We start from the raw sequence: 12993 nt of genomic DNA on the forward strand, positions 1-12993 counted from the left end.
AGGGGTATCTCCTTAGGGGTTGGTCGAAACATTTTCCTATGTTTAGCCTAAGGTTGGGTATCCTTTGCTAGATGTTCCCACTGTGCCCCATCTACCGGTTACGATGGGGGTTTACTGTGCTTTGTAAGGTACCGGTTATTAATTTTTTACAATTTGTGTTGATACAACTGTTATTCAGACAATGTGTTCTTCTGTATTGTTGTTATCTCAATAAAAATGTATTGAAAGGAAAAAAATTTGAACAAGAAGAATAAGAAGAAACTGTCTCCATCAATGAATGTACGAGAAATTGGAGTTACCCTTTAAGGCTGTATCCATGCTGTGGCCCCCAACAATTAAATGGCTGGTCACATTTGGTAGGCGTTACCGCCACTAATCAAGTCCCATCCAATTGAATAGGGCTACACCACAACTGTCCCGCAACTGCGTGTAAAGCATGCAATTGCTGCATGGCGAGTCAGCATTTTGTTCTTTAAAGCAGGCAATGAGAAGGCAACATATTGTCATTTCTTCAGTGTTGTCACATGAAAAGATATAATAAAATATTTACAAAAATGTGAGGGGTGTACTCACTTTTGTGAGATACTGTATCAAACGCATTATAGCGGCAGTATTGGTAAATGTACCAACTAGTCCTACATTTTGAGTTCATTCCTCTCTGTGTAACACATTGACAGATGTCTGATAACATTGGTAGGACAAGAACTGGTTAAGCCTTCAGCCTGAAGCATCCAGAGGATTGATATTATTATGCAATTATGTATAACGATTTTATTTTACACGTTGAGAATCACGTCATTGGAAGAGTTTTCATCTGACAATTCTATAATAATCTGGGATATTGTATATAAAGTGTTGGAGATGATCCCTCCAGTGCGGAGGACGCACACAGCTGCCGGTGATGTCCTCTGTCATGGACGGATTTCTGGTCCTCGTTGTCCTCTCTGGCATTGTCTCCATTCTACAAGGACAATCTCTCCCATCCAGAGATGAGAAGATAAATGCGTGTCATCTAAGTGGTGAAAGCGCTGTGTTTGAGTACGAGTATTATCAGAGAGGAGATGTGATGATCGGAGGGCTGGTCTCTGTACACAAAGCCGTTATACCTATGAGATTGAAAAGCGATGCACTTTATTATATGTATATGTGCAAAGAGTAAGTCCATTCCTATCATTGTATCTATAGAGACATCCGAATATTATATATCAGGGAAGCACAGGGTCATTGTTATTATCACCAATACATTGAAGCACTGCACTCCTTTCCTTACCTCCTAATCTCTGTCTGCATGGGGTGTGTATGATCTCTCTGCCTCTGTCTGCATGGAGTGTGTATGATCTCTCTGCCTCTGTCTGCATGGAGTGTGTATGATCTCTCTGCCTCTGCATGTATGGATTATGTGTGATCTCTCTCTATGCATGGAGTGTGTGTGATCTCTTTGCCTCTGTCTGCATGGAGTGCATATAATCCCTCTGCCTCTGCATGCATGGTGTGTGTATGAGCTCTCTACCTTTGTCTGCATGTAGTGTGTATGATCTCTCTGCCTCTTTCTGCATGGAGTGCGTATGATCTCCCTGCCTCTGTCTGCATGGCGTGTGTGTGATCTCTCTGCCTCTGTTTGCATGGCGTGTGTGTGATCTCTCTGCCTCTGTTTGCATGGAGTGTGTATGATCTCTCTGCCTCTGTCTGCATGGCGTGTGTGTGATCTCTCTGCCTCTGTTTGCATGGAGTGTGTGTGATCTCTCTGCCTCTGTATGCATGGAGTGTGTATGATCGCTCTGCCTCTGTCTGCATGGAGTGTGTATGATCTATCTGCCTCTGTCTGCATGGAGTGTGTATGATCTATCTGCCTCTGTCTGCATGGAGTGTGTATGATCTCTCTGCCTCTGCATGCATGACGTGTGTATGATCTCTCTGCCTCTGTCTGCATGGAGTGTGTATGATCGCTCTGTCTGCATGGCGTGTGTATGATTTCTCATTGGGTGGTGGAGGAAACCCAGTCAATGGCTCACTCAGGCCTGTATCTAACCCAAAAAGGCAGATTCTGCCGCACAGCATTCTGGGAGTGGGTATAAGTTTGAGGGGAGCGCATGAAGCAGCGTCTTTGGCGGGAAGCAGAGTCCCAGGAGGGAGAGTACGGCTGTCTCTCCTCCTGTCAGAGGAATCGGGTGTCCCGGGCGGCTTGCCTGAGGGGACAGAGGGCTGAGCTGAGCCGCAGAGAGGATCCGGTGTGCCAAGGACCAGCAGAGCTGAGAGGGGTCGAGTTTCAGGAAAGCATTCGCAGTTCTTGAGTACTGCAAACTGCCCCTGGGGGTCTGCCTAGAGAGAGGGGACCACTCCGGTGAAGGTCCAAGGGATCCAGGAGCTAGCTAGCCGGTGCAGGAGCAAGCGTAAAGGGGGTGCCAGTGTGGACCCTGAAGTGTAGAGGGGGTGCTTAGTGAGAGGACCCTGAAGTGTAGAGGGGTGCCTAGTGAGAGGACCCTGAAGTACAGAGGGGGTGCCAGAGGTTGGGCTCTGAAGTGTTAAAAGTGTGCAGTGTGCAGTGTTGAGAGTTGCAGCAGCAGAAGCAGTGTACAGCAGTGGTCCTCAACTCCGGTCCTCAGGGCCCACTAACAGGCCAGATTTTAAGTATTACCTTGGGGAGATGCAGACTAGAGTACTGCAATCACTGAGCAGCAAATGATATCACCTGGGATGTATTTCAGTTATCTAGCAAACCTGGCCTGTTAGTGGACCCTGAGGGCCAGGGTTGAGGACCACTGGACAGAAGCTACCTCAGTCAGGAAGGACTGGAGGGAGCAGTGTTCGGGACTTTTGAGCTAACCAGAGAGTCAGGAGTGAGTTCTCAGTACAGTCCGGGACTTTTGAGCTAACCAGAGTGTCAGAAGTCAAGTTCAAGTACGTTACAGCAAGTCAGTGTTTTTCAAGCGCCAGCAAGCGTTGGTCGGCATCCAGCCGGCGTCAAGACAGCACTGAAAGGCATTTTTCTCCAAAGTGTCCCATTTGTACATAGTTGAGCCAGAAGAAAATCCCACTCATTCCCTTCTCTCATTCCCAATATCAAATAAACAAAACAAACCAAAGATGCCGGATTGGTCCTCTCCCACTTGGGTATTCAGCTTAAATGGGCTGAAGGTGTCACCGGTAACCATGGCAGACCCACATCAGGCTCAATGCCTGGAAATCCTGCTACAGTAAGAAAGATGAGATAACAGTAACAGGCACATTCCTTGAGTATAACAGTTGAAAGCAAACGAGCCGATTGGAAAAAATGCTCCAACAAAATAAAAAAAGAAGGAGGAGGTCTATCCGGTAGACCTCCAATTGAGGGGGGAGAGATAGAGGGGGCACTATGTGAATTCCACAAGTCTGTAGATGTTAGAAGGTGGGAGTATCAAAGGGATCCGAACATGAAGTTGATCTGGGTTTGTGTCCAGTTCACTTTGGCTGGCTTATGGATGGAGGCAAGGAGAAGATGGAAGGGGTGATGAGGATTGGGAAATCGCCTGCGTGTCCCTGGAAGTTGTATAACGTCCCAGGCTGAACGATTTGTTCTCCGGTAAAGGGAACTTGGCGAAGTAATAGTCCCATTTGGAGGAAAACCATGAGGTGGGTCCCGAGGAAAATCGAATGTCGATAAAATCCTTGCTGACCATTCTTATTATCAAGAATTCTCTCCTTCTCCAAAGACCCACCACTGCCTGGCTGCCATGACAACCACAAGAACCATAACTACAGGGCGGGCGGATGGAAAGCTTCTCTCCTCATTCCTGCTCCCGACTGGCCCCTTCACCCCGCCTACCTCGTCCTGACCTCTTAGTGACCCCTCCAGGCCACAGGATCCCTGCCCCCCTAAGGATGGCCACCGTACTGACCAAAAACGTAACCCTTCCCTGTCTGCCTAATGCCCACCTGTCATGCCGTCCCTCCGCTTATTTATTTATTTCCTTTGCTCTGGGACTCCCTGTATAGAAAGATATTCTAGAGAACTACAAACAGGTGGCCACTTCCCCCCACCTATAGCTGGTCTTTGTAGCAATGAGCACTGGGGCAGTGGTCACTTGTTTGTATTTTGATTATATTGGTCAGGCAACACACTGAGCCCCCGTTCACACTGGGGCGACCTGTCAGGCGACCTGGTCGCCTGACAGGTCGCCTTCCACAGAGAAGCTGTGGACCCGTTCTAATAGGAGCGACAAAAGTCGCTCCGACTTAGAAAAAGGGTCCGGAGCTTCTTTGGGGTGACCCGGAGCGACCTGCATTGACTTCAATGTTATGAAGTCTGTGCCGTCCGCTCCGAGGTCGCGGTGCGAGCAGCGCTCCTTGACCTGTGAGGTCGCCCCGGGAAGTAGCGTTGCCCCAGTGTGAACGGGGCCTGACATATTTGATGCCATAGTGCCGTGTGCTAGGTTTAAGGAGGGGTGGGCTCCCTCCAGGTCCTCTTGCCCTCTGCCTATCCATTAAAATGCTGTGTTCACACTGTAGGGAATCACTGAAGTTAGAGTTAGGCTCCATTTATGGTGAACTCCATGCCCACCAGCTACGTGATGTCATGTGTAGCTTCAGTGAATGCCATGCCCAAGAGGGTTGAGGCAGTGCTGGAAAATAATGGCGGCCACACAAAGTATTGACACTTTGGGCCCAATTTGGACATTGTCACTTAGGGGTGTACTCACCTTTGTTGCCAGTGGTTTAGACATTAATGGCTGTGTGTTGAGTTATTTTGAGGGGACAGCAAATTTACACTGTTATACAAGCTGTACACTCACTACTTTACATTGTAGCAAAGTGTCATTTCTTCAGTGTTGTCACATGAAAAGATAGAATAAAATATTTACAAAAATGTGAGGGGTGTACTCACTTTTGTGAGATACTGTGGATGATGCGGATACAAACTTACAACATGCAAGTAAACCTTATGATGTTACTAAGCTTGGTACAATTGTCTTAAATTTTGGGTAATATAACATAACTAGGAGAAAATAACCTGGGGGGAGGAAATATAGAATGGGGGAATGTAAGAAGAGTTTAGGCTTCCTCTTGGAGGCAATGTTATATCATGCTTTATGCTTCATTTACCATTTTATGTCCAGTTGGTCAATTTTGATTCAAACTTGCAATTTGTGATGGAACACTTGGGAGGGAGTGATTAACCACTTTAAGACCGGAAGGATTTGCCCCCTTAACCACCTCAATACCGGGCACTTAAACCCCCTTCCTTCCCAGACCAATTTTCAGCTTTTAGCGCTGTTGCATTTTGAATGACAATTGCGCGGTCATGCAACACTGCACCTAAACCAAATTTATGTCATTTTTTCCCCACAAATAGAGCTTTCTTTTGGTGGTATTTGATCACCGCCAGGTTTTTTCTTTTTTGGTGCACAAATAAAAAAAGACCGAAAAGTTTGGAAAAAAAAAAAAGTTTTTTTGTTTAGGTTATAAAATTTTGTAAATAGATATGTTTTTTCCTGCACTGATGAGCACTGATGATGCCGCACTGACAGGCACTGATGAGGAGACACTGATGGGGTGGCACTGATGGGGTGGCACTGATGGGGTGGCACTGATATGCAGCACTGATGGGCACTGATAGGTAGCACTGATATGCAGCACTGATGGGCACTGATATGTGGCACTGATAGATAGCACTGATGTGCAGCATTGGTTGGCACTGATAGGCAGCGCTGATGGGCACTGATAGGCAGCACTGATGGGCGGCACTGATGGGCACTGATGGGCACTGATAGGCGGCACTGATGGGCAGTGATGGGTGGCACTGATGGGCGGCACTGATCGGCACTTATGGGGGGCACTGATGGGCACTGATAGGCAGCACTGGTGGGCAATAATGGGCACTGGTGGGCGGCACTGATAGATGGCATTGGTGGGCAGCACTGGTAGGGGGGCACCACTGGCAGGCTCTCTGAGCCCTGTTTGCCATCCCTGGTGGCCATGGTGGGCATCCCTGGTGGCTCTAGTGGCATCCCCTCCCCCCAGGGCTGCACTGGTAATCAATCATCTGATTACCAGCACAGACCCCCCCTGTGATCAGTGAGTAATTAGAAATACTCACTGATCACCCTGGCTGAAGAATCGATCCTCTGATCTTCTCCTCACTGACAGGATCTGTCAGGAGGAGAAGAGATCGAAGCCGTTACAACGGCTGTATTTACATTACATGACGGCTGTGATTGGTCACAGCCGTCATGTGATCAGGAGGGCCAATCACAGGGCCCTCCTGCCGAGTCTTGTTGCTCTGTGTCCTAGGGACACAGGCACATCGAGATTGCGCCGCTGCACGTGCCCGCGGCGGCGCGATCTCTCTCCTTCTGAAGGACGTTCCGGAACGTCCGATCAGAAGGACGAGATTCCCACCCGGCCGTATATGTACTATGGCCCGGGTGGGAGGTGGTTAATGACCAGGCCATATTTTGCGATTCGACACTGCGTTACTTTAATGGACAATTGAGCAGTTGTGCGACGCTGTACCCAAATACAACTGATTTCCTTTTTTTCCCACAAGTAGAGCTTTCTTTTGGTGGCATTTGATCACCTGTGCAATTTTAATTTTTTGTGCTATAAACAAAAAAAGAGCGACAACTTAAAAAAAAAACCAGTATTTTTCACATTCTGCTATATAACATTCCCCAAAAAAAAATTTAAAATCAAAATTTTTAACATTTTAGGCCAATTTTTTTTCTGCTACATATTTTTGTTAAAAAAAAAAAACACAAGAAGCATATTTTGATTGGTTTGTGCCAAAGTTATTGCGTCTACTAACTGGGGAAAGATTGATGTCATTTTTATTGTTTTTTTTACTAGTAATGGCGGCGATCTGTGATTTTTTGTGGGACTTGCGACATTGCGGCGGACAGATCGGACCCCTAACTGACATTTTTGACACTTTTGGGGGGGACCGGTGACATTACTACTGTAATCAGTGCTAAAAATATGCACGGTCACTGTACTAATGACATTGGCAGGGAAGGGGTTAACCCTGTGGATGATCAAGGGGTTAAATGTGAGCCTAGGGGAGTGATTCTAACTGTGTGGGGGGGCGTGGCTTCTGAAATGACCATAGAGACATGTGTTCCTATATAGAAGGATCACATGGGCTCTATAATCATGCCAGGGAGAAGAACGGTCAGCTGTGTTTACAACGTCCGACCGTCCTTCTCTCTCAGCGGGGAGCGATCGCGGGTGTCAGACGGCAATCGGAGTCGCCTGCCCGCTGCATCGGCTTCCCCGCTGATGTGTGGGGTCGGGAGCGCGCCGCTGGCAGCGCACGCTCGCCCCCTAGCCTCCTGCTCGTGACTGACGTATAGCTACGTCGGTTTGCCCAGGAGCAGCTGCCTGCCGCAATATAACTGTGGCGGGAGGACGTAAAGCGGTTAATACCAGCTATATATTTTTCAAACGTTATCCTTTCTATATCTTTCACAGGATGGATATAGCAGAATATGAATACTTGATGGCATTTTTCTTTGCAATTGATGAGATTAACAAGGATCCCAATATCCTTCCCAACATTACTCTGGGCTATCACTTGTTTGACACGTGTGGGTACATTATTAGAGCAATAGATTCCACCCTACAGATACTGACTGGTGAAGGACTTTTGGGTGTTCCAAACTACTCATATACGAAAAACTCTGAAGTCGCTGGATTTGTGGGTGATGCCACTTTCCCATCAACACTTGCCGTGGCTGAGTTCTTGAATATTTACCAATACGCACAGGTAGGTTGTCTCTTCTGAAAATGTCAACTATGATTTACGGGCAATAAAACAAAATAAAATCTTGTGATATCCAAGCCCAACTATGAAAACATTGGATAATGAAACTGTGACTCTGCCCTGGTAGTTGTTCAAGTGGAGGCATCGGCTTTTCTTCGCATCCAAAAATTCAACCATAGCGCGGAACCATTCTTTTTATATGTGTCGAAATGGAGGATTCAGGTAACTGAGAGAACAGAGATTCTGAATCGTTCCATCCAGAAGAGGACATGAGAGGGGAGCCCATTGAACCAAATAAGAAATCAGTGGATAGACCTGGGATCGCTATATCACACCAGAATTGTGTCAGTGGAATGTCGTGGCATATATCTGGGAGACGTTTTTATTGATCAGGCACCTATTGTACCACCAATATGAAAAAAAGGTAAGTTGAGCTACAAGTGAAAAAAGATAAATATTGACCTAAAATAAACAATTTAAATAAATGAACACCAATGTGCCAGTAAACAGAAATGTATAAATGTATATATATATATATATATCAGTTCTAGAGACAACTATCCACTGCCATATCCATATATATATTCTGAAAAAACATAAAAAACATGGAGAAAATACGGGAAGTCCTGTATTGACCTCCGTGTAGTTTGCTCCAATATGTCAGGACTTGATTCTCCCAGATCCCCAAGGTGGTGACTGGGATCGACATATCCTCCAAAACTTTATGGATAGATCGCCTCAATGCACTCCATCCTCCAGGTCTCAATGAAGTCTTTTTTTGTGATCCGTTTAGGCCTTGGTCCTTTGTCACCTGTCTTTAGCCTGTTTTCCATCATGTCATGCTCTTTAACAAGCATGTCTCTGTATTAGTAATTGCATGCACCATTGTATGTCATATTCAGTGATGTACATGCTTTTTGAGATAACGTTTCAATCTGCTAATTGGAATTAGTTTATCTTTTATGTTGGTTATATCTCTAACTTTTTTCTTTATGTGTTAACTATATTGATTTTTTGATTACTTCACAGGTATGTTACATTTATTGTTGTTTATATTGTCTTTGTTATATGTGTTTTTCTTCAGCAGTGTTGCTTTATGCATGTTCCTCTCCCTTTGCCCAGTAGATGGCACTTTTGGCGTTCCTATTAGGGCGGGCATGCGACCTTCGTCGGTGGGGGTTTAGTGGGTTTCCGCTCCCCCCCCCCTTGCTGTTGGGCTGTTTTGTTAGACTGCCCTTTGCCCTTCGGTTCAGTTTTTGGGCTCTTGGTTGGCGGCTCCCACCCTTGTGGGATTCCCATCTGCCGCCCGGTCTCCTATCAGCCTCACAAGTAGCAACGCGCCGAGTTGGCGCATGCGTGCTCGAATGTCTGACCCCGCGCCATCGTGTTCCGGTGGCTGGACCGGATGGGCGGTTCTTGGTTGAGGCAGCTTATGGAGGATCTGCTCCCGAGCACACTCTGCACGTGGCTGACATCACCGGATGCTGACAGATAAGGTATGTCACCCCTTACCCCCCACTATTGGTTCACTTAATCCAGCTTCTTCTTAACCATTGATCATGATATATATATATATATATATATATATATATAGTGGCTCTATCTAGCATTATTTGGTTTCTTTCTGGCCTTTGCAGATTATCCTGTCTATTTTCTCCATCCTCATTACCACTGGAGATAACTTGGCAATACGCTGAGGCTAGGGGAACAAGACTGAAATTTGTGTACCAGTGTTCTCCCCTCTCTGTAGGCTCATGTTCCTACCTTCCTCAACCTCAGAACCAACATCAGAATCAAGTAATGGCTGTGCGTCATCAAGGAGCAAGTGGCTGACACTGTGTTAAAATCACAGCTCCTCCTCAGCTGACTCCTCCATGCATGATGCTGGGGCTATGGCAGAAAGAGCTGTGGACAAGGAGGCAGATGAAGCCACCGGTGGACTGCGCACTAGTCTCTGCTTGGGTGACAGTGGATGAGGAGGATGATTTAGTAAGCCAGACCACCTCCTCCTCTGCATGCTGTGGCTGGATATACACGGGCAACTGATATTCTACACTGACAATAGAAGCATAATAGCACACTAACTCTCTAGTAGTCCTCTAGTGGTCTAGTAGCCTAGTAGTAGTCTAATAGTCTAGAGCCCTGTTCTATCTCTCTCCACACCAATATCATATTACAAATGTCCGCTATTGAAAGAATACGTTTATAGTGTGGGGTGGGACTAAGAGCAATGAGCCATGATTGGATAGAGTCATCAATACTTTCTCCAATCATGGCTCTGACAGTGCTCTGTTCCCTGATTGGGCAAAGCTTATATTGCTTAAGCCAATCAGGGCTTCCAATGCACTGTGCAGAGACGTAGTGCCTGCTTATATGCAAGTTATTTTCCATAAAAAAGGGTATGGGGGGCCAGGTATTGCCCTGGGGGACATGTATTAATATAAAAAAAAAACCTTTAAAAAAATATAATTTTAAGGGGGAGGTGATTTTAATGATGCTTAAAGTGAAACAATAAAACTGAAGGAGAAAAAAAAATGGCGTGGGCCAGCAACCATGCATGCTAGGCTCTTTGGGTCTGGTATGGATTTTAAGGGGAGCCAAAATTAAAAGAAAATGTAGTGGGGTCCCCCCAAAATCCACACTGGATCCTTATCTGTGCATGCAGCCCAGCAGGCCCAGGAAAGCAGGGAGAGGAGCGGACACCCCCCCCCCACCCCCCGAACCATACCAGGCCACATGCTCTCCACTACAAAGCACCTTATCCCTATATTGATAGAGCCAAGGCCTCTTCCCAACAACCCTGGTTGTGGAGGTCTGTGGGCAGGGGTTTGTCAGAATCTGAAAGCCCCTTTTAACGAGAGGGCCCCCAGATCACGCCCTTCATGTGAATGCGTATGGGGTACATATTACTCCTACCCATTCACCAAAAAAGTGTAAAAATACATTTTATGAATAAAGGAATTGTCAAAAACTGCCTCCTCTCTTTATTTTTTTTTACTCTTTTTTAGTGAATGAGTAGGGGTATATTCATTCACATGGGGGGCCCCCCAGATCCTGATAAGCCCCCTGCTCACAGACCCCCACAAACACAGCCCAGGGTTGTGGGGAAGAGGCCCTTGTCCCCATCAACATGAGAACAAGGTGCTTTGGGGTGGGGGGGGAAGGCAGGCATTAAGGGAATTGTAGTTCCTGAACAGCTGGAGGGCCATAGTTTGGACACAGCTGGCTTTAGTTCAAATTGGAAAAAGCCCTCTTATTGGTGATTATTGGTGATTTAATCAATATACATCCATATATTAAGATAAAAAAAAAACGTTTATTCGAAAGACCACATGGGAAGAAAAATCTATATGGGTATAGTTAGTTCTTTATTTTTTCTAAAATACTGAATGTAATATATTTTCTTTTGGTCTTATAGATGACCTGAATTGTAGAAGATGTGTATATAAGGCGTAGTACCTCAACTCATTCACAAAAAATAGTAAAGTAAATAAACACACACACTTTGACAAGTCCTTTATTAAGATAAAGTCCCACAATGCAAAGGCATTGTCAATCACATTGCCCATTGATGTAGATCCCCGTAAAATATGATGACCAACGCTCACCAATTTTCCTAAAGAAGAAATATGCTGATATAACATAATTAATTCCCAATGACTGCTTGATGCAACTGATGGATTCCCAGCTGCCAGCTAAATTGAAATGAATGGGCAGAGTGTACCCGGGTGACGTCATTGACCAAATATGTAAAAATAATAATATGTTACATTGTGTTTCTTCAGATCAGCCATCGAGTCGCCGATCCTCTCCTGAGCGACAGAGAAAAATTCCCGAACTTTTACCGAACCGTTCCAAGCAACTGGCTTTGGTATAGGATGGTTATAGATTTCCTGAAAATGTTTGGATGGAATTGGGTTGGAATCATCACATCCAGTGATGGAACCGGGGAAACAGAACTGCGGGATCTGAGAAAAGAGATGAAGAGACATGGGATCTGTATAGAATTTGTTGTTTACCTCACCAACGATGTGGAAATTAACAGAAAGAGGGTGATGGTTATTGAGAAGTCAACTACCGATATTGTGATAGTATGCGGCCATTTTAAATATGAATATATGGCGTTTTCTAAAGAATCAAAAGCTCTCAGACAAAATAAGACATTAATTGTCAATCAGTCATGGAATGTTCTTGGATATCCAGAGATCAGTCTGAAAGAAACATTTAATTGCAGCATTATAGCGATGTTTCCTTTTTACTACATTCCTGGATTTGATAATTTTATGTATAACATCCATCCATCTAAACGGCCAAATGATCCATTGCTGGAAGATATTTGGCTATATAAGTTTAAATGTCCTTCTTCAAATATATATAAAAATCGATTACTTCCACATGGTGCTGTCTCTAATGCCACCTGCACTGGGCCAGAATCATTGGCATATCGCTTTAGCCTGAAGAATGATGTCAAATTTTATTACATCTACACTGCGGTATACGCTCTGGCTCACGCTTTAAACAATATGAAACTAAGAAGAAATAAATCTGGAAATTATGGAATAAGGAAAAAAGTAAATGTATTTCCTGATTTATCTGTTTCAGTAGATATTGTTTCTATAGTATATTCTGGTTAGAAGTTACATAGTTACATAGTTACATAGTAGGTGAGGTTGAATAAAGACAATAGTCCATCCAGTTCAACCTGTGTAGGTGTGTGTGGCTGTAATCATCTCACATAGCCCTGAATGTTCTGATCCTTGAGATTTACGTTTAAGAGTCTTTTGAAAGCCACCATACTTCCCGCAGAAACCACCTCTTGTGGTAGAGAATTCCACAATCTTGTAGCCCTAACAGTAAAGAACCCCCCACGTTGCCTGAGGTTAAAACGCTTCTCCTCTAATCGCATTGTATGCCCTCTTGTCCTCATGCAATCCCTTCGACTGAACAGCTTTTTTTCTAAGCTGAGATCCCCATTGAGATATTTATAAATTGCTATCATGTCCCCCCTCAGGCGTGTCTTCTCCAGGGAGAATAAATCAAGCGATTGCAGATGCTCTTCATAATTAAGGTCCTCCAATCCCCTAATCAGTTTAGTTACCCTTCTCTGGACTCTCTCCAGCTCCAACACATCCCTCCTGAGGACTGGCGACCAGAACTGGACAGAATACTCCAGATGCGGTCGGACCACAGTTTTATAAAGTGGAAGGATTATAGACTTATCTCTGGAATACATCCCTTTCTTTATGCATGCTAATATT

The 12993-nt window shown here is 45.1% G+C and overlaps 1 protein-coding gene across 1 annotated transcript in view; it reads left to right on the top strand.

The window, feature by feature from the left end:
* Window positions 1-901: 901 nt before the first annotated feature.
* Window positions 902-12993, top strand: part of LOC309561096 (vomeronasal type-2 receptor 26-like) — a gene marked incomplete at both ends in the record, with an annotated part of 39487 nt that continues 27395 nt past the window's right edge. Inside the window, 3 exons of the mRNA XM_082264839.1 lie at window positions 902-1155; window positions 7444-7738; window positions 11521-12306. Coding sequence (XP_082120965.1) covers window positions 902-1155; window positions 7444-7738; window positions 11521-12306 — 1335 coding nt within the window. The remainder of the gene's footprint in view (window positions 1156-7443; window positions 7739-11520; window positions 12307-12993) is intronic.

Source organism: Pelophylax lessonae (assembly GCF_965119305.1).
Source record: "Pelophylax lessonae genome assembly, chromosome: 1".
NCBI classification, from domain to species: domain Eukaryota; kingdom Metazoa; phylum Chordata; class Amphibia; order Anura; family Ranidae; genus Pelophylax; species Pelophylax lessonae.